Source organism: Pristis pectinata, chromosome 2, assembly GCF_009764475.1.
Source record: "Pristis pectinata isolate sPriPec2 chromosome 2, sPriPec2.1.pri, whole genome shotgun sequence".
NCBI lineage: Eukaryota > Metazoa > Chordata > Chondrichthyes > Rhinopristiformes > Pristidae > Pristis > Pristis pectinata.
In genome coordinates, this window is record NC_067406.1 from 53,973,065 (window position 1) to 53,995,729 (window position 22,665).

Genomic DNA, 22,665 nt, shown 5'->3' on the forward strand with positions numbered 1-22,665 from the left:
AGAAGGGCATGGCATAAGGGCACCCATGACTAAGTAAATCATTGTCCCTCTGCTTAACTTAGCTTGCTGGGAGGACCAAGGCATTGTATACATTGTTTTCAAAGCTGAGATTTGTGTTGTGGTGAGGAAGATGGGACTGACAGTGTTGGGGGTGTGGAATCTGATCGGTGTTATAGGAAGGAAGAGGTTGTGGGGGAGGAAGGGATCAGACTGACACTGACGAGGAGTTGGAAATCAGGGGCTATTCTTTGTTAGAAATAGTGGGGTGAGGATGGGACCAGATAATCTTGTGGAAAGGGGATAGGAATTCAGGACTGGCATGGTTTTTTGAAAGTGGATGTTGGTACTGGCATGTGGTCGTTTGTGTGGGGTTGGGGGAAGGGAGGTGGTAATAAAGGGTTGAGATTTTCAAAGGAAGCATAGTGAGGTTGGAGATTGGACAAGGGGAAGGGTATTGGTGCAATAGTGTTTAGGAATTGGGGTGAGTCCGGAGATGAAGATTAGCAATTAATCTACCTCGCAGGATTCACAATCCAGAACAGTTCTAATAAGACATGATGTTCCGTGACTGCTCTGTGATGGGTTCCTCAAGACAATGTAGTCCAGGTTCCCTTGCATTGCTCCAATAGTGCCATTGGATTGGAAATTATATCATTACGTGCACCTCAGATGAGGAAATTGTGTCAGCAAGTGAATATTCGAATTTTATGAGTGATGCAAAATGACATGGAATTGATCATAATAGTATTTTACAGCAAGAAAAAGATTTTCAATTGCACGATACTGAAAAAAATTGTTTTGCAAGTGAATTCTAAGGCAAATCTTTATTATATTTGCATCATGTAACCTGCAGAGCTTCTAGGATGTCTACAGTTTTAAGTTGCATCTGCGTGAATTTAAACATATGGTGCAGTTTTTCATTTTGAATGGAATTATCTTAATTATCATTTCTTTTCAAAAGCAGCTGTTGTATATTGTGACATGAAAATCGCTGATCAAAACACATTATTCTAGTACTGAACTGAGTTCAAAATTACATTTTAAAATCTAAACTATGGGTCCTCCACAGGTTACGACAGGTTTCCATTCCTGTCGGGCATTCATAAGCTGGGGAGAACTTGTATATGACAATATTAATAGTCTGAAAAATTGTTTTTAAAAATATGCTTGTGTGTAGTTATTGCAGAAAGCCAAATATCTATATTTATTTTAATTGACTATATCTAAAAAAAACCAAAGATTTATCCCAAGGTTTCTTTGCTACAGTAAATTTTCATAAGTGCTTTCTATGATCACATTTATTGCCTAAAATTTGAAATGGCAATTCATGTTTAATGCATTTCACTGCAAAGCTCTTTTATAATTTGTAACAAAATATGGAAAATATTGATTCAACAGTTTTTATGTGGCTTTCTTGAATAATGGGGAATCAAAGCTGTAGCTTTGGTTACCCACAGTTTTTGGGTAATTTTTTGGGTTGTTTATGAAAGATTTTGGAAATGACCATTGATAGAATTTTAACAAATATTGTCAGTTTGCTAATTCATTCATCATGGTCTTTTTGACAGTTTGTACCAGTAACATTAAATGTTAGTTTGTAGCATTGGTAAAATTCATGAAATGGTTGAAGAAAGCTACCAGCCTACTTACAGTCACCTTAATGATTTATGATTATGGATTGTTTTATTCATATTTTTATATTATTCAAACTGGTGCGCTTGAAACATTTTTAATTCTAAATTCCAGTGCCTATAGAGAAAATGATTGGTTATACTGTTTAGTTTTAAAATTGTATGCCAGATATCCCACTTAAACTGTCTTTCATTCTTTGGATGCCTGACATGGGTAGTTTGGGTCTCAGAAGAAAATAGGAGGGCAGGGATCATTGCTGCCTGGAAGACTAAGAGTTTTGTGCCAGTTCTGGGGTCTCAATCTTCAAACACCCTTTTCCTCAATCAACTAATAGCTGTACTGGTGCATTGAAGACAGAGATGAATTTCATCATTAACGTCTGCCTTCACCTAGAGGTGGATGGTGAGATGTAGGGTCTAGTCCACATTTTCCAGAGTTTCACTGTGAAGCTTTATTGTTGGAAGCAAGGTGATATGGTAGGGGCACATTGATAGAGCACCAGTGTTTGGCAAATGTTAAGTGTAAGGCCCATCCTTTTGCTTCGCTTCAGTGAATGAGTTTGGAGTTTGGCCTTGGAGTGTGCACAACACAATCATTTGCATAGTTTGACTACTGAGATGTGCAATCACAGTGGGTTAAACAGATTTCCATTAGCTCTGAAGATTATCTGCACTGCCACAGGAAATTTGTTTGTGAAGCGCAATAGTGCAGCGAGAAAATTGAGAAAAGTGTTAGAGCAATGGCACAGCCATGTTTGACACTGGTCTTCATTGAGGTTGGTTCTGTAGAAGGCGCTTTGGCTAATATCACAACTTGCATGCCCTCGTGGAGCAAGTGTAAGATGTAGACAAGTTTCTGTGCGTCATTTAATTTGAGAAGCATGTTCCACAAACCCATTGATTAATTGAGTCAAAGGTTTTGGTTAGGTTAAGAAAGAACTTGTATAGTAGCTGGTGGTATTCCCTGCAATGTTCCTGGAGTTGTTGCGTGGTGAAGATCATGTGAAGTGTGTCTCTGAATGGAGAGAATTCACACATGGAGCAGCTTCTTGGCCACTGGGATAGAGTTGAGGAGGACCCTGACAATTACTTTCCCTGTATGGGACAACTCAGGAGACCCTCTGTAATTAGCACCATCATACTTGTTTCCTTAAAAATGGTCAATACTTAGAGCAGGCATCTCAAGACACTGGAAAAATACCACTAAAGCTCCACAAGACCCTCCAAGTTCCCTGGAGAGACAAGCAAGGTCCTTGAAGTGTGTCCTCATGCATGCCAACATCTCCAGTACCATAGAACCATAGAAAATTACAGCACAGAGAACAGGCCATTCGGCCCTTCTAGTCTGTGCCGAAACTTTATTCTGCTAGTCCCATTTACCTGCCCCCAGCCCATACCCCTCCAGACCTCTCTCATCCATGTATCTATCCAATTTACTCTTAAAAGTTAAGAGTGAGCCTGCATTTACCACATCAGATGGCAGCCCATTCCACACTCCCACCACTCTTTGAGTGAAGAAGTTCCCTCTAATGTTCCCTAATTATCAACGGCCTAATTATACTCAGTCAGTTACATTGGGTCGGCCACATTGCATGCCCAGCAGCAGACTCCTGAACAGAAGCAATACTGAGCTCTATTATGGGAAGAGGTTACCAGGCAGATAGAGGAAAAGATTCAAGGATTTGCTCAAGTTTACCTGTGTTTGCTGTTCAATAAATAATAATGGGTATGTAACATTCACACTACAAAAGCGCCTGTCTGTGATTATTTCCAATAAGAGAAAGTTAAGTCCCCATGCAGTGCAATAACATGCAACGACATTACCATTGCCAAGTTTCCTGCCGTCAATACTATGACTACAAGGGCAGGTCAGAAGCAAGGTATTCTTGTGGTAGGTAACTTGCCTCCTGCTGCCCCAAGGCCTTTTCACCATCTGTAAGGCACAAATCAGAAGCATGAATGAATACCCTCCACCTGCTGGAAGGAGTGCAACTCCAACAACTCTCAAGAAGTTCACCATCAGTGAAGGCAGACATTGATGATGAAGTTTACTCTTGCCTTCAGTGTGCTGGCACTGCCTTCGGTAAACTGAAGAAAAAGGTGTTTGAAGAATGTCCTTTAAACAAAGTAGTCAGCTTTGCATTCTGCATAGCTTGGGGGCAGTTCCGTCCCTCCAGAAAAGACAAATTCAAGTAGATGATCCAAGAACACTGGCTTTCCATGCCTCATGATTTCTGGCAAGAGATTTCTAAATTCTTACCTGATACCTTCAATGTCTGATGGAAGAATTGTCTCCTCCTAACCCTGCTCAAAATAGAGTAATTCATGTCCACTGTGATTCATCATCATGACTTGTTCTTGAAGCCTATAAACGAATTGTTGTTCACTCTGGATTCAATAACTTAATCGCCTGAACTCAGATCGCTTCAGCAGACCCTTTGAAATAATTGAATGCAAAGAAAACAAACTCTGGGGAAAAAATTTAATTTACTTGAATTTGCTGTGGTAATTTATTGTTACTCAGAGTAAGTAAAACATGTAACTGTTACATCAACTTGGTGTTAACCTAGTAAATAGTAGTCTGTGTGGTATCCTGCTATGTTAAGACATGGAGAGGAGGCAATATAGGACTGATAAACAATGTAGTGCCAGGTGCATTAGTACATTTGAAAGAGAAATCTAATTTGTATTTTCTTTGTGCAAATAATAGTCATCAAGGTTAAAAAGATGGATTATTACTGCTTGATATGCTGGATTTGAGAATTAAAATCTTAATTGAAACTGTAAATTCCAGGTAGAAAAAAAAATGAGCTCTTGCTCTGAGTTGGATATAACTGGAACAAGTAATTGGATTTTAAATGCATTCCAAGCAGACATACGTAAAGTAGCTCAAAAATCTGTCTTTTTGTTTGCACTAGTTTATATTATGCTACATAAATGTAATTAAGATGTGAATAATTTACACAACCTAGTTTCAATTGTCTTTCACACATTGCACAATTTCCCTGGATTTACAATAAGACAAATCTATTAGATGATCATTCAGGAACAGCGATACTTAAAATCTTTGTTGCCCAGGCATGTTGCATAGTATCTTGATTCATAATAATAATGTTGTTTAAGACTATGGAAAAAAATCTTGCTTGTTTTTCCATTATTAAATTATTTCGGAAAATGTACAATTTTCTAGAATTTTATAAGTTTCAGAATTCTTGATAACCTCTCATGCAGTTAATAAATCTGATTATTTTACAGGTTGTAGAAAATGTTCTAAAAGTGAACCCTATATTAGGGCCTCAGATGTTTCAGCCACTTCTTCCATCGGTCATTAAAGGAATCTTGGATGGAGAGGTAGGAGCTTAGAAATCTGTAGCCAACAGGTGTTGTGCAATTTCATAAGAATATAATGTTAAGCAAATCATTTGTAAGACGAACAAGTATTCTTAGAGTTTAAAAGAAAAATCCATGAAGGAAATTATAGTAATGAACAGAATCAGCTGACGGTTCTTTCCAAGTGAGAACATACACGGGCAATTTCCATTTCACAATATGGGATAATTTGCAGTAGCCGCTTAAGATACCAGCATATCCTTGGGATGTGGGAGGAAACCAGGTCATCCAGGAGGGAAACCTGGGTAGCAATGACATGTGCAAACTCAACAGCACCCGAGGCCATGTTTAAATCCATGTCTCTGGAGCTGTGAGACAGCAGTACTAACTGTTGTGCCACCACTGGTACCATAACAGGTACCAATAGCTGCTGGAGTGACCACTGTCTAATCCTCTCTTTTATCTCCATCAAACTGACCCCAAAACTGCAAGCATCAACGGAAACATTGCAGCAAGGAAAATGAACGTTACATCTCCCAAGGACCCCACAGTCAGGCAGCCTGTCAACTCCCTGGCCACAGGAACCACAGGAATTTCACAGCATGTGGGCTGCTCCACCTTAATTGGAATTGATGAATAGACTGTTAGCTTCTGTACCAAGAAGAACCAGAATAGGTTTGATGAAAATGTCTGTGAGCTAGTTAACCAAAAATGCAAGGCTTTCCTGGATTAGAAGCTCCACCATTTCTCAAGGGTAAAGAAACAGTTCTAGTAGCTTCTGTAAGCGGATATCCAGCAGAAAAGAACAGATGTTGAGTGGAAAGAACATAGGAGGCCCAACAACTTGCTGATAGCCATAACATGCACAGTCAAGGCCAGTTAGGTCCAAACACACAAGGTCCCATCCCACTGAGAGCCAAGAATAGAAGTGAACTTCTGAAGGATAGAGAGGCAATCAACAACTGCTGAAAGGAATACTTCAAAGACTTCATCCACAACTCTGACCTTGACATGGGTATCCTTGACACAGTCCCACAGTAAACTATTTGCTACAGCCTTGCTGCCAGTACAGAGCAACAAGAAACTGTAAGGTCATATCCCAGCAGGAGAAAAAAAAACAACATTGGGAACAGGAGTTAGCCTGCTGTAGTTCTAAAACTCAATGACTAAGAGCATTAGCCACACATCTGCAATTTCATTGTTCATTTCTTAGAAATGGAGGATATACCAGGGGACCTGAAAAATGCTGCAATTGTAAACCTCTCCAAGAAATGAGATAAATCTAACTGTTGTAATGACAGAGGAGCCTCCCCACTGTCAGCCACAGGGAAGGTCATCAGTGGGGTCCTCCCCAATCCTTTTTAAGTGGCTAAAATGCTGTTTCCCAAATAGCAATATGGATTGTATCTATCGAGAGGCACCATAGACATGATCTTCACTGCACAACAACTTCAGAAGTAAATGCAGAGAGTGTTAGCAATCTCTGTATGTGACCTTTATGGATCTCACCAAACCCTTTAACTCCATCAACCAGAAGGGCTGCGGAGCACACCTCAAATTTACCTACCCTGGGAAATTCATTGCCATGTTATGCTTGTCCACAACGGAGTGCAAGCCATAATTCTAACCAAAGGGTTCAGAGCATCGGCAATCTCAGTGTAACAAGTTTGCAAAATTGTCCTAAAGCTGTCTTCAATCTTTTTCACCAAACTGCTGCATCTCACTTCCAGCTAACTTCCCATGGGAGTGGAGCTAGCTGTCAGAACAAATGGAAAACTGTTAAACCCACGCTGCATTATTCACTAGTGATACAGTCTTCCCACGGATGAACAAGAATGCAGAAACCATAAAGACAATGACACTAATGCAACGATGACATACTGTGGTCAATCCCTTCATGGATATAACTTCTACATAACCTTCAGCTTGTACATTTGTATGTTTCATCTTGTCAATCTTTTCCTGACTCACCACCACCACCCGACCACCCCACCCTGCCCCCCCCCCCCCCCCCCCCCCCCCAATGTTCCAAACCCACTTCTGGCTACAAACACCCATATTCCTATCCCCCAATGTTCCTGACCCCAGTTCCAGCTGCAGATTGACTGCTGATATTTCGCTACTTGCCAGCATAAGAAATCAAATACAAACAGGATTCACCAGACACCACGGGTGATGGTTGTGGGGAAATGCACTATATTTAGCAATTCTCACAGTACAAAGTGGCTAACCTCATGAGTACACAAATCTGTGGACAGTGAGGGCTCGATGTACACCAAACACTTTCAAGAACCAAGATCACCCTGACCTTGGTCATCTTGCTGCAGTATGCAGACAATGCTTGTGGATGCAGACATGTTTGGAGGTCACGCTTCAAGTCATCATTGACTCATACACTGAAACACGAAAAAGAATGGGTCTTGGGTTCAACATTTGCAAGATACTGGCCTGCCCCCAGTTGTACAACTCTGTTCTCTGGCAATTAAAGTTCACACCGTGCTGCTGGAAAAAGTCTCAGCCATCACTCAGGGAAGGCAACTATTGATAATGAAATTCACCATCACCTTCAATGTACCAGTGTATGTTTGAAAGAATTGGTGTTGGAAGTTCAAATTCTCAAACCTGATATAAATAATCTACTGGACAACTGTGATTTCTGTCTTTTTGTCCATTTCTGAGATTTGGACAATGTACTGCAGGCATTTCAAGGCACTGGAATGATACCACCAACACTATCTCCACAAAATCCTCCCAAGTCCACTGGCAGTATAAGTGAACCAATGTCAGTGACCTCCCCCAGCCCAACAACCCCAGAATTCAGGCTCTAATTCAGCATGCAGGCCATGTCATTCGCATGCTTAACACCAGACTTCTGAAACAGTCATTCCTTTTCAAACTCTGTTACAGGAATAGATTATCAGGCGGACAGAAAATGATGCAAGCACGTGCTCAAAGCATTGTTGAGAAAATATAATATCGTCTGTGATTCTTGGGATTCTGGCCCATGACTCTTCAAAGTGAAGAAGGAGCATTCAGCATTGAGAACCTTGAGTGCATGTATCTGGAGCACACAGAAGCCCTGCATAAATGGCTGAAGGAGTGCACCACTTCAAATTTCCTCCCTGTCTGGCACTTCCCAACCCAACTGTAGAAAAGCCTGCAGTTTCCACGTTGACCTTGGTTTCACCTCAGAGCCAGAGTAGAAATAGAAGACTACTGACTCAAGAAAAATCATTAGTAATAGTAGAAATTAATTTTTGCTTTTGAAGATTACTTTACCGTCTAAGCAGCAAAAATTCTAGGAAAGAGCAATATTCCTTTATTTTATTGAGTCACAATTTTAGAGCATTCCTGTATTAATTGTGTATAATTCCCACGAACATGTTTAACTCCCAAGTAAGAATCAACATTAACATCCAGGACCTGGTAGAATATACCATTGGGAAATTTCTCTGGCTTTTTAATGTTTTATATAAACTTTTTAAGACAAGGGTGAAGTTTATTCACCTGTTCAAATACATCTCCAATTGCCGATTCAGTGTACTTGGGACACTAATTTGTTGTCTATAAGTAGCAAATTCATTATTGATTTTTTATATTTATTTTATTCTGCTGTACAGCAAGCTACATTGAGTTTCCTTAAATAACCATAGAAAATGGTGAAAATGTTTAACTCTCTGGGGAGAGAGGGTTAATGTTTCAGGCCAATCACTTTGATCAGTACAAGGAAAAATTGGATTTTTTTGAGTTACAGGAAAAATAGAGAGGTGGGGGGAGAAAAAGGGAATGTCTGTGATAGGGAGAAGACCAAGAAAGGCTGAAGGACACAAGTGGTGGTACCAGCTGTGGGAGAGTGGTGTGGCTTTTTAATTGCCGGTGATCTGTCTGGAAGAGATGTAAATAGAAGGAAGTGAATGAAAACAATGAAGAGAGGGAAAAGAAGTAAGTCTTTTGCCATCCTGTCAGCCAGCACCGCCATTGCTTGGTCTCACTTGGTCTCCAGTCTATCGCAGATATTCTCTTAATGAAAGTTCGTGGACCTACAGCATTAACTCTGTTTCTCTCTCCACAGATCCTGAGTATTTCCAGCATTTTCTGTTTCTATTTCAAGTTTCTAGTATCTGCATTTTTGAGTGAGGTTGCTTAATAGGATATTAATGCCTTTAATTAGCTCTAGCTATTGACTTGACTTCAGTGAGAAACCAAATGACTAATGCTGATATTTCATGTCATTGAACTATTTAGAATGTGGTTGCTTCATATTTCAGCAAGGATACCAGCATTTTAAATAAAGGCATTTAGAGTGCCTTGTAATTAAGCAGGAAACAGACTGGTCATGATGCTGAAAACCAAAGAACCATTTCCTTGCTTTATACAACTGGATAGTGGCTTGTTTTATTTCTCCAACATGAAAAAGGAAAACTGAAGGTTTAACAGAGGAAGCCTTCAAAACTTATTTATTTTTGATGTAATAAATGGTTACATAAAGAAACCACATTGAACAAAATTTTTAAATGTGAGCCTATTTTTATTTTCTTGTATTTCAGAGATATCCAGTGGTAATGTCTACATACCTAGGCATCACAGGACGAGTACTATTGCAAAATACAGTCTTCTTCTCTTCCCTTCTCAACCAGATAGCATTAGAACTCAACCGGGAGGTAAGCACTGACAAGTCCATTTCTGACACAACTAGATGGTGTCCACAACTGCAGTTTCCATGTTGAAATTGATCTGTTACTTGGAGTCTGGAAGCAATTCAGAAACATTACTTGTGCTTCACATTCTGTCTTTACCTTGACTAGATATTTTCACCTATTGTTAATGCATAACTTGTCAGTGTGACAGGTTTGGAAATTGATAGTTGCAAAGGATAGTAAAAGTAGTACAACAAAGATGAGCAATAGAACTCCAAATATTATTGCAGAGAACTAAATTAATGGCAAAATAGCTAAGTACAATCTCAGACTGATTAAAGAAGAGCATATTTTGTTTTACTAAATATGTTGAGGTATTTTATAATTTTACTTTTATAGGTTTGCCCTTTTATCCATGTTTTTCTACCATGATTTTTTAGCTGTCTGGGAGTGGAGCTTTGCACTGTATTTAAAAAGTTTCAGAAATTCTGTTATTGACTTTGATACTGGAAACAATAATACGTATTTGATATATAAGATTTGGCGTACTTCACTATGCAGACACCAATCTTCGATTTGCAGAGACAATTGAATTCCAAACATTGAATTTCAAACTCATCTTGGAAAGATATGAAATGATGACCCTTGAAGTAGTTAGAACATAAGAGAGTGGCTCAAGAGTGAGCCATTTGGCCCTTTGAGCCTACACTCATTCATTAAGATCAATACCATTTTCCTACACTATCCCCATATCCCTTGATTCCCATTAATATTCAGAAATCAGTCAATCTTGGTTTTGAACGAACTCCATGGCTGAGCCTCCACAGCCCTTCGCAGTGGAGAATTCCAAAGTTTCACCACCACCTGTGTGAAGAAATTTTCATCTCAGTCCTAAGTGGCCTACCCCTTATTTTGAGACTGTGACCCCTGGTTCCAGAATCCCCAGCCAATATTGTCACTTTATTCAGCTCTTTGAGTCCAGTTTCAGTGCCCTCTCCTTTTCATTTTGCTAAACCCCAGAGAATGCAAGCCTAATCCACTCAATATCTCCTCGTATGGTAAACATCAGTGGTAGGAAAGTTACTGGAGGCAATTCTAAGAGACAGGATCTACCTGCATTTGGAAAGCAAAGACTGATTAGGAATAGCCAGCATGGCTTTGTGTCTCACGAATTTGATTCAGTTTATTTGAAGAGGTGACCAAGCGGATTGACATGGGCAAGGTGGATAGACATTGTCTATGTGGTAGACATTGTCTCTGTGGACTTCAGCAAGGCCTATTACGCAGTCCCGCACAGTCAGCTGGTCCAGAAGATTAGATCATGTGGGACCCAGGGTGAGCTAGCCGATTGAATATAAAGTTTGCATGGTGGAAGGAGTCAGAGGGTGGTAGTGGAGGTTGTTTTTCAGATTGGAGGCTTGTGACCAGTGGTGTGCTGCAGGAGTTGGTGCTGGGTCCCTCTATTGTTTGTCATTAATATTAACAATTTAGATGAGCATGAAGGTGGCATAATTAATCACTTTGCAGATGACACCAAGATTGGTGGTGCAGTGGACAGTGAAGAAGGTTGTCTAAGGTTACAACATGATTTAGATCAACTGAAAGTAGACAAAAGAATGGCAGATGGAATTTAACTCAGCCAAGTGTGAAGTGATGCATTTTGGGAAGTTAAACCAGGGTAGGATATACAGTATGCACCGGTAGGCAGGACCCTGGGGAGTGGTGTAGAACAGAGAGATCTAGGAGTACAAGTACATAGCTCTTGAATGTGGTGATACAGTTAGACAGCATGGCAAAGGTAGCATATGGCGTGCTTGTCTGCGTCAATCGGGCAGTGAGTACAAGAGTAGGGATGTCACGTTACAGGTGTATAAGGTGTTGGTGAGACTTCACCTGGACTTTTGTGTTCTAGTCACCATACAAGAGAAAAGATGTGATTCAGTTAGAAAGGTTGCAGAAAGGATTCACAAGAATGTTGCCAGGACTAATAGCTTGAGTTATAAGGAGAGAGAGGCCAGATTGGCTGGGACTCTTTTCCTTGGAACGAAGGAGGCTGAGGGGGTGACCTTATAGAGATTTATAAAATCATGAGGGGCACAGATAAAGTGGGCATAGCTCTAAGGTGAGAGGGGAAAGATTTAAAGGGGATCTGAGAGGCAAGTTTTTCCACCACAGAGTGGTGGGATATGGAATGAGCTGCCAGAGGAAGTAATTCAGGCAGGAACAATTGCAACGTTTAAAAGGCAGTTAGACAGATACATGGATAGGAAAGGTTTAAAGGGATGGAGGGCAATGGGACTAGCTCAGGTAGGCACCTTGATCGGCATGGACCTATTGGGCCAAAGGTCCTGTTTCTGTGCTTTATAACTATGTATGACAAGTACATTCTTTCTTAGGCACAGAGGCCAAAGTTGTTTTCAGTGCTCCAGACGTGGTCTGACCAAGGCCCTATATAATTGTAGAAAGATGTTTTTTTACTTCAGTACTCAAATTTTCTGTAATGGAAGCCAACAATATCATTTGCTGCCTAAATTGCTTGTTGTACTCAGTGACTTGCATACGAGAACACCCATATCTCACCTTGAGCCTTAAGATTAAAATGTGTAGTTCTTATAGTTGCTCTCAAGATACCCATTAAATGTGCCAGAAGATGTTGATGTTTAAGTTTTTGCAAATCTGGAATATAACCTGTTGTACATGTCAAGTAGATTTAAGGCAACAAGGTTAGTGCATGGGAAGTTTGGTCATAAATGTGTAAATAGACAACGTCAATGAGCAAGAATAAACAATTGACAATAATCCTTCAGTTAAAAAAGCATTGTTTCTTAAAGGTAATGACAAAATGGCACAAGTAAGTAGTCACAAAAGAACCCTTTGTATAGTACGCAAATGCAAGTCTGTTTTATTTCTCATTTTATGTTGAAGTAGCTTGATACCTATGAAATGGCATTTTCCATTATCACTAATAAATTACAGATTTTATATTTTGTCTTTGAAATCACAATTGGGCAGCTGCGATTTCTGTGTTTTTAAAAGAAAATCACCATCATTATCCCTGATTTATGTATGTTCCTAACTACTGAATAAACAGTTTGAGTGGGCTTTCCCACAGCTTTATCTCTTACATGGCTTTTCTGAATCAGTGTGCCGGCAAGTTTGCCTTGTAACTATCATTCTTTCAATCCGTTGTGTTTTGTATAAATAGCAAGTAGCAAAATTGGATAGAGAAGTGATATGAAATTAAATGCTGCTTAAATGACATGTAATTTAGAAGATATCGATTTATTCTTGAAGAACTGAGGTATACTTGCTGAAACAGAAGTATTGCTGAAACAGAAAGTTTTGAAATTTAGGACAATCAAATATAAAATCCAAAAAATTGTTGTTTAAAAATGATTTTCTATTAAAGAGGATTAAGATCATTAAATGGATGGTGTATTTAAAATTAAAGTAAATACTACATTCAGTCAAGTAATCGTGTAAATTTAGCAGAACTGATGCATTGTGGGAGCAATTTATCAAGGAACTGGATTTTAAGATGTATTAAAATCAATCTAAGATTATTTTCTTATTTTAATCAGTGCACACATTTCATTGTAGCTTTGTTTATAAATGTCAGATTGAGACATTTGAATAATGATTTTCACAGGAATGTTGTACTGTACTAATAGAACTGTAGGGTCAAATCTGGTAACTGTTTTTGTTAGTTTAAGAAATGTTATCTGCATTTTGATTAGAGTTGAATTGACAAAAAGCACTTTTTTTTTAAGCTTTTCGGTCTCATTTTGATTTCAACGTTTATTCCAAATAGTTACGGTTGTACATAACATCAAGATATTTTTATTGATGTGACTCTGCACAATTAAGATCAAGATTTTAAAATAAATCTCTCCAGTATTAAGCCATTTAACTTAATTTGAACTATAAGTTCATTGAATTTGTCTTCTTTATAGATGGATCAGCTTCTTGGCAGTTTAATTGAGATGTGGGTTGAACGAATGGATAACATTACACAACCAGAGAGGCGTAAACTTTCTGCTTTGGCGTTACTTTCACTCTTGCCATCAGAAAACAGGCAAGTTAGTTCTCCTATTGGTACAATGCAAAACTATCTCTATATTTTCTTCAGTGACTTGATTAAAGTTGGTATTTATTTGAGATGTCAGTTGAAGGTGCCTAATATCATGTAGTGGTTTGGTGGTTATTATTGGTAGTTTCACATTGGAAGGTAGTTAATGATTCTAAGTGTGTTGTTGTTGATATAATACTGATTTTATGCATGTGTGATTGTTTTCAGTTTACCATTTAAAATACTCTATTTTTGAAAAAAAAATCATCCGGAAAATATATTGTTGGTTTGAAATTACGTATACTGACATTTGTGGTAATTGCCACATTTTATAGAAAAGTGAGAACAGTTCACCTGTTAGCTGAGGTGCATGGATGGCTTTAGTTCAATTAGTAATCTGCTGATGATAAAATGAGATGAAATGTTTAATCATTTAAAGATAAATGGCTTGTTTGTGAAGGGTTTCTTTAAGGAAGAGAAATATCCAAGTGAACATTGACCCCATAGAGTATGAGGCTAAGGATATAGTTATGGGGCAATGGTTGTGGGAAAAATGCCAATATTACAACCTTATTCAAAAAGGGAGGAAGGCAAAAAGTGGGCAACTATGGGCCTGTTATTTCTTGTTGAAAGAATATTAGAATCAATTATTAGGGAAGTTACAGCAGAATTTTTAGAAAATTGTAATCTAATCAAGCAGTGTCAGCATGGTTTCATGAAGGGGAAATTGTGTATGACAAACTAATTCAGTTTTTTTGCGCAAGTCTTGACCAGGATAGGTAGAGGGGAACCAGTAGATGTATTTGGACTTATAGTAAACATTGAACAAGGTGCCTCAGAAAAGGCTAACTCACAAGATAAGAGCCCATGGTGTTGGAGGCAATATATAGGCATGAATTGAGGATGAACTAATAGGCCAATAGTAATGAGTAGGGATAAGGGTGTCGTTTTCAGATTGGCATCCTGTGGTCAGTAGGGTACCACATGGATCAATGAAGGAACTGCAACCACTTATAAAATATATTAATCACTTGGCAGGAGGGTGCAAAGGTACAATAGTCAAATTTCTGGCTGACGCACAAATAGTTGGGAAGGCAAAGTTGCAAGGAAGATTACAACAGTTTATGGAGAGATTTAATAGGTTTGATGAAGGCGCAAAAAGTTGGCTAATACAGTATAATGTGAGAAAATGTGTTGTTCACTTTGGAAGGAAGAATGAAAGAACATATTATTTAAATGAAGAAAGTTGTAGGTAACTACAGCACAAATTAATTTTGGCGAGGTGGGTGGTGGGAATCCTATGCATGAAACACTTACATGTGTCCTGGCTTTCTGTAATAGCAAAGGCTGATGGAATGTTGACTCTTATTTCAAGAGGGTTGGAGCATAAAAGTAGAGAAGCCTTACTATAGCTGTACGACACATTAATGAGACCATATCTTGAGCTCTGTGAACAATTTTGGTCCTTAAATTTTAGGAAAGATATTTTATTGGTGCTGATTCAGGGAAAGTTTACCAGATGATCTTGGGTGTGAAGAGGTTGTACTATGAGAAAAGATTAAACAGGTTGGGATTCATTGGACTTTAGAAGAATGCAGGCTATCTCATTGAAACATACAAGATTTCTTGGGGGATAGACAGGATAAATGCTGAGAGGATGTTTCTTCTCATAGGAGAATCCAGAACCAAAAGGCAATGTCTAAAATAATGGGGTGCCCATTTAGACTGAGATGAGTAAAGTAATTTGAACTTCCCACAGAGAGCTGTGGAGGCTGAGGTAGATTTATAATCAGTGAGGGAATTATGAAGGTTATGGGGGTAGGAATGTCAGATAGCCAAGGTCCTATTGAATGGTGGCGCAAGCTCAAGGGACCAAATTATAGAGGTATATAAAATCATGAGGGGCATAGATAAGGTGGATGGAGCAGTCTTTTCCCCAGGGCAGGTGAGTCCAAAACTTAGGGGCCATAGATTTAGGGTGAGAGGGGAAAGATTTAAAAGGAACTTGAGGAGCAACTTTTTCATGCAGAGGGTGATGACTATGTGGAACGATCTGCCAGAGGAAGTGGTTGAGGCAGGTACAATAGTATCTATGAAGCACTTGGATAGGTACATGCAGGGATGGGGCCTGAATCCATGCTGTATTGCTCTATGACTATGAATTCTCAATCAAATTATGAATTTTGACTGATAGCAGAATGAGAAATGAAAAATATCTTACAGAAAGAAAAAAATAAAAACTGAGACTTAAAGACACAATTAAAGCAGAAGCTGAAATGTAACCTGTATACATTAAAAATAAATTTATAAGTGTTTTTAAAAGTGTAGAACTTTGATATTTCAAGAGATTGCCATTTCATACCTGTACAATTAGTTTTCAGGCCCATAGAAGTTGTTCACCAGCTGTCATATCTGAGCACTTTTAATATATGATTTCTGCTTTGGTGGAAAAGGGCTTATCATTTTTTGTGTCAGATCATAGACTTGGAGTTAATTGCATTAGCAAAGATCGTAGCATTGCAGGGAGTAGGGTATTACTGACAGCAATACATGAATACCTGCATGTAACTGTGTGCCAGAACTGCTCTCGGTATTATAATGACATTAAATGTCAATTTGGTGTTGCTACAACTTTAATCACCGGGTCATGTATATTACATGTAAATAATGATGCAAAATTTTCAAAGGGAAAATGTGCAGAGAAAACAAATCTCATTGGTCACATATCACTTCTGAATAATTTGTGGCCACTCAAAGCAAAATACTGATAACATCAGTTCATCTAAGCACACTGGTCTTTCAGACCACCATATTGTAACACTTATCTACTTAGTAAGAAAGTGGGACTTGAAAGAATGTTCTTTGTCTTTGCAATGTACTGTCATTAAAATTAGCTGAACTATATTTTACAGCTGTTTTACAATAGAGAACACAGTAGATACCAAATGATATATTTGACATCAAATTACAGAGTTAAATGTTTCTCATTGAAAATTGTTGTTTATTTCTCCTGTAAGAAAAATGTTGAAGGTATATTGTGAATAGTCTGATTTTATTGTCTTGTAACCATAGCTGACTTCATATTTTGTCACATGGGGGAGGATAATGTTTTTTTGAAATTCAGTTGTGCACTGCATGCCTTGTTGACAAAGCCAGCATTTGCTTACAATCCCAAATAACCCTCAAGATGGTGACAGTGAGCTGCTGTCTTGAACTATTGCAGTCCTGGTCAAGGCATTCCTACAATGCTGCTGAGTAGGAAGTTAGAGAAAGAAAGGGTCCAATTTTCATTGGGACTTTCCAGTACTTCAATAACCCATTTGGTGAGGTTGTTGTCAATAATGCTTTAGTTACCTATCAGCAGTTACAATGCACTAATTGCAAACTGGCAGCACAATATTTACTGGATTAGGTCAAGTAGACAGCTGGCTCTTGGTCATAATTTTAAAATTCTCCACATTTTCTGAAAAGGCAGGAGTGATGCACTGGAGTGTTTTCTACTCGGCAACTCTTTTCCAATATACGAGCCCTTCCAATTTCTCTGTGCCACTTAATAGTTATTTTGGCTGTCTTCTTTCATGTTCTTGGGTATGTATGCATCTTGTTTATTTATCATAAGTTTGGAGATCTCAAACTTTTGATAGCCTTCATATCATGAACTAAATATGTCTTGTAGAAACAGCTTTTTCTCTTTTCAACCCACAGGCCAGTTTTAGCAGCTTCTGTTTTTTGCATTTTAACTCCAGCTGTAAAACTCCTGTGAGTCCTACAAATCTTGCTGTAAGCAGCATAGCTGCCAAAATCTAAAGAAACCTTTGATGTTCTTACTTTCAACCTTTTCATGATCTCTTGAGTTTCTCTTTTAAGTGACAAATCCCTTATTCAGCATTCTTTCCTGCTCTCTCATTAGATATTTTCCATTTAGTTTACTCTTTTACCATGCATTTGATGTCTCTTGAGTCTTTAATATTGTGAGCAACATATTCCCAGGGACTGGGACACCTTATTGTTAATCCTTTAAAAACCTAAAGGGTATTCTTACTAGCAGTGTCAGCGTATTTAGCCATCAAGCTATGGTCTACCTATGGACACTATTACAACTCCTAACTTGTGTTTCATAGATGATGGAAAGGGTCTGGAGAGTCAGGAGTTGAGATACTTACTGCAGGATACCCAGCTTCAGTTTTTGTGGACATAGTAGTTAACTGCAAAGTCTATTTAAGTTTCTGGTCATTGCTGACACTCAGGGGGTTGGCAATGGGGGAACTTAGAAGTAGCAGTGCCATTGAATGTCAAAGCAATGTGCTTGGATTTGCTTTTGCTGGGAAATGCCCATTGTTTGGCACTTGTATGGAATGTGTGTTATAGAGTGGGTTAATGCTGAAAGTACTTGTCTTTGGTTTTAACTATCTAATATTACATCCCTTTCTACAAAAGGATGGGATCACTCATGTTTTGTCATAAACCTTTGTCAAAAGTATACAGTGGTAACATTAGTCTGTACTCTCAGTTCAACAGAAAAAAATCTTCTGATCTTTTTCCCCATCACACCTCCTTCTCCACTTGAGTTTAATCCCATGATTATGATGGTCAATAAGCTAACATTCAAAGAGATAAATGTGTATTCCAGGAACAAGACCTGATGAATTTTGAATGGCCGGTTATTCAAGCAGGAGATGAAATGAATGCATTTGTTGTCATTAAGCTACCACACAGGAAGTTTAACTTTTCAGATTAGATTCTGTGAATTTGACAAAACTTGTATCTTGAGGAGAATGTTGCCAGACTTCAAAAAGACATAAGCTGGAGGAATGAGCAAGCACTCTGCACTTGTCTATGGTAAATTTAATTTATTCAGAGAGATGGATTTTTGGGAAAAATGAGGGTAGGCAATATGTAATAAAAGCAATGAATTCTACAAGGAATGCAGAAAGATCTGGGTGCATAAATCTCCAAAGGTGATAAGGAAGATTGAGAAAGAGTTTTGTTTTTAAAGTATGCCAAGGCATAGCGTATACAAGCAAATACATTATAATAAACCTTTATAAAACGATGGTTCAGCTACAACTAGATTACCTTGTCCGATTCTGGATGCGGCACTTCAGGAATTGTGTGAAGACGTTGGTGCCTCTACCTTTTTACAGAGTGAAGCTCAAGTTGTTCTTCTGAGTGCAGAGAAGATTGAGAGGATGTGAGATAGAGGTGTTCAAAATAATGAGTCTAGCAAGAGTAGGTGGAAACTGGACTCCTCGGGAGAGTCAAGAACACACAGATTTAAGGTTAGTATTTAAAAGAACCAAATGTGACATGAGAATTTCTTTTATGCAGCAAGTGAATGGTATCTGAAATTCATTGTCCAACAGGATGGTGGAGTCAGCTTCAATTGTGGCTTTCAGAAATGAATTGGATCAGTAATTGAAAGCAAAATAAACTGAGCTTTGAATGCAGAGAAGGGAAAGGAACATGACTAGCTACACTCCATTTGCAGAGCCAGGATGTGCTCAAAGAGACAAATAACATCTTGTGCTTTTACCATATGATTAATTTGTGTCTTTACTGTGTAATGTGGTCCAAGATCCCACCTTTGAAAGAAATTGGGTAGCCCAATTGTCAATGGAAAGTCACCTGTGTAAATTTCTAATATTAGCTTTTGGTTCTCATTTCTTCAATCAAGGATCTGCATCCAATTTTTGGAAGGCAAAGCAGGGTATGTACACTTGCTCTTAAACTGCAGGTCTGTGACATTAACCTTGGGGGCACAGGCAGCTTCAATCTGCAGTTTGAAACCCAACTCTACTTCCAGTGTCACTGTCATTCATATTTGTGTTCTCAAATTGCACATCTGATGGCAAGGTATTGAGGGAGACAAAAAAATCTTCAATCTGAACATAGGAAAACCAAAACCACCAATTTGGGGCTCTTGGCCCACTTGGCACAGACTTCATCCATCATCCAGTCGCCAGTTTGAGATGAAATCAAGCCATTCAAGATCTTGAAGTAAAAGTCTATTTGCTCCAATTTTTTTGTCTTTCCCAGTATAATGGAGGTGCATTTCCTGCCAGAACAGACAACACATCTGAAGCTTAGTAGTCTGTTGTCACGAACCAGCAACAAAAGAAACACACCAAGCATGACTCAATGTTAAAAACTATTTTGTTAATGATATTATGATAATACGAAAAATAAAAGCAAAAATGTTAGTATGTTAGAATTCAAAAATGTTAAACCTTGAACGTTAACCCCAAAACTAAACTCTTTTGTGTGTTGTGTGACAAAGTCCCAAACTCCAAGTTCAGGAATGGTTCTTAAAGTTCAGTTCCGCAAGCCATAAGGTGAAACATGAGCAAGGGCTTCTTCAACAACCACTGTTTGTCTGAAGATAAGACGTAGACGTAGAGAAACATAGGGAGAGTAATTACGAAATCCAAATGTTCCACGATAGAACCCAAACGACACTTCAGTGTTTACTCGGTAGTGACTTTCCTCACCCCGAAAGCATCCGAATCGTGGTCGTCCACACACAAATACCTGTTTCCTTCTACAGGTCAGCAACAAAGTGAACTCCACTGGATTACTTCCAACTTCCATACATGGATTTCAGTGGCAGACACAGTTATTGTTTCTCATCCATCGATAGAGAAAACTAGCAGGCTGGTGTCTCTCTCTCTCTCTCTCTCTCTCTCTCTCTCTCCTTCTCTCTCTCTCTCCTTCTCTCTCTCTCCTCTTCTCTCTCCTTCTCTCTCTCTCTCCTCCTCTCCTCCTTCCTTCTCTCCCTCTCTCCTTCTCCTCCTCTCTCCCTTCTCTCCCTCTCTCCTTCTCTCCCTCTCTCCTTCTCTCCCTCTCTCCTTCTCTCCCTCTCTCCTACTCTCCCTCTCTCCTTCTCTCCCTCTCTCCTTCCTCTCCCTCTCTCCTTCTCTCCCTCTCTCCTTCTCTCCCTCTCTCCTTCTCTCCCTCTCTCCTTCTCTCCCTCTCTCCCTCTCTCCCTCTCTCCTCCCCTCTCCTTCTCTCCCTCTCTCCTTCTCTCCCTCTCTCCTTCTCTCCCTCTCTCCTTCTCTCCCTCTCTCCTTCTCTCCCTCTCCTTCTCCTCCTCTCCCTCTCTCCTTCTCTCCCTCTCTCCTTCTCTCCCTCTCTCCTTCTCTCCCCTCTCTCCTTCTCTCCCTCTCTCCTTCTCTCCCTCTCTCCCTCTCTCCCTTCTCTCCCTCTCCTCCTTCTCTCCCTCTCTCCTTCTCTCCCTCTCTCCTTCTCTCCCTCTCTCCTTCTCTCCCTCTCTCCCTCTCCTCCTTCAACAACGTCATTATGTCCTTTATCTTCTATTGACGTAAGCACGCCACACACACTCTCTATCTTAAAGGGACATTCACTGAGTCTGTAACACTGTTTAACATCCAAAGAAAGGGAACCACATAGCTGAATTTATAGGCCCATGGCTCTTGCTCTGCAGTTTCACTAGAATAATGAGGAGTAAATGTGTATAATAATGAGGACATGTTTCGTGTGTTTGCTTGCTTTTCTTTTGAGTATAGAAGGTTAAGAGCATGATGTAAATTCTGACAATAGTAAAGGTGTTCATGGAACAGATGCAGAAGAATTATTTTCTCTGGAGACAGACTTCAAACAGAGGGACATTACCTTAAAAATAGAGCTGGACCATTCAGGGGTGTTGTTGAGGAAGCACTTCTTCGTACAAAGGTATAATAAATCTGACCCCAAAAACTTTTGGTGGTCACTTGATTAAGGTAATTAAATCACGTACCTGCACAAGTAAATAGTAAATGCAGATTCATTGTTGTGAGTGGTAATTATAAAAACAGAACAGTATTACCCCATTCAGTTCTTTGCAGAGTCCTAAAAATGCTGGAACACTTCAGTCAGGTAGTATCAGACCTGAAAAATTAATTCTTTCTCTTTCCATAGATGTTGTCGAACCTGCTGAGGGTTTCCAGCATTTTTAGTTATTTCAGATTATTAGTATCTGCAGTCTTTTTGATTTTCATGCCTTATACCTTGGAGCATTGAAATGTGACATTTTTTTTCCCAACGTACTCTCCAAAGAAGAGATGGCTGATTAGCTATTGTTAGGCTAATGATTTTAGACTGAAGGGAGACCAGACCAATCCATCATAATCGGATTAAGTCAATAGGCTAATTTTTTTTGAATTTCAGAGCTGGAGTGATTATTATAAAGCTGTTTAATCATGAGCAGTTTAGCAAAGTATTCCTACTAAATTTCTTTAAAGACATTATTTTGGACAATAGTATGTTACTTTTAACACTCAGTTTAGTTTATATAATTAAAATTAATGTGTATTATATTTTCTTGGGCTCTTGTACAGATCTTTCATCATCTACCTGTTCTTAAAGAGTGGATCCTAGATCTTTTTTCCAAAAAGCTATGAAGCTCAGCTAATTGAAAATTTCAAGACTGATATTGATATAAGATATCTTTGTTAGTCACATGTACATCGAAACACACAGTGAAATGCACCTTTTGCGTGGAGTGTTCTGGGGGCAGCCCACAAATGTCGCCATGCTTTTGGCGCCAACGTAGCGTGCCCACAACTTCCTAACCCATACGTCTTTGTAATGTGGGAGGAAACCTGAGCACCCAGAGGAAACCCATGCAGACACGGGGAGAATGTACAAACTCCTTACAGACAGCGGCCGGAATTGAACCTGGGTCGCTGGCGCTGTAAGCATTACGCTAACCGCTACACTACCGTGAGGGCAAGGAAATTAATGATGATGAAGCAGGCTTGAAGAATGAAATATCCTACTCTTGTGTTTTTCCTTTCTAAGTACGTGATGTGGGAGAAAGGGGCATAGAATCATGGTATGTAATTGTTAAACCTATCAGGAGAATTTGAGAAGTATTTTTCTGAGTACGAAAAGGGGTCTACAGCTCTCTGCTTCAGGATGACGGAGGCAGAAAACTTCATCCCATTCAAGAAGTACTTGGATGGCAACTGAATATGGAAATTGAAAGGGTTCAAGCCAAATG

General features: G+C 39.1%; 1 protein-coding gene across 1 annotated transcript in view; it reads left to right on the forward strand.

Moving 5' to 3' along the window:
• The window catches only part of ipo11 (importin 11), a 325,504-nt gene that overhangs the window by 150,372 nt on the left and 152,467 nt on the right, over window positions 1-22,665 (forward strand). Inside the window, exons 25-27 of the mRNA XM_052010436.1 lie at window positions 4,887-4,982; window positions 9,509-9,622; window positions 13,552-13,673. Coding sequence (XP_051866396.1) covers window positions 4,887-4,982; window positions 9,509-9,622; window positions 13,552-13,673 — 332 coding nt within the window. The remainder of the gene's footprint in view (window positions 1-4,886; window positions 4,983-9,508; window positions 9,623-13,551; window positions 13,674-22,665) is intronic.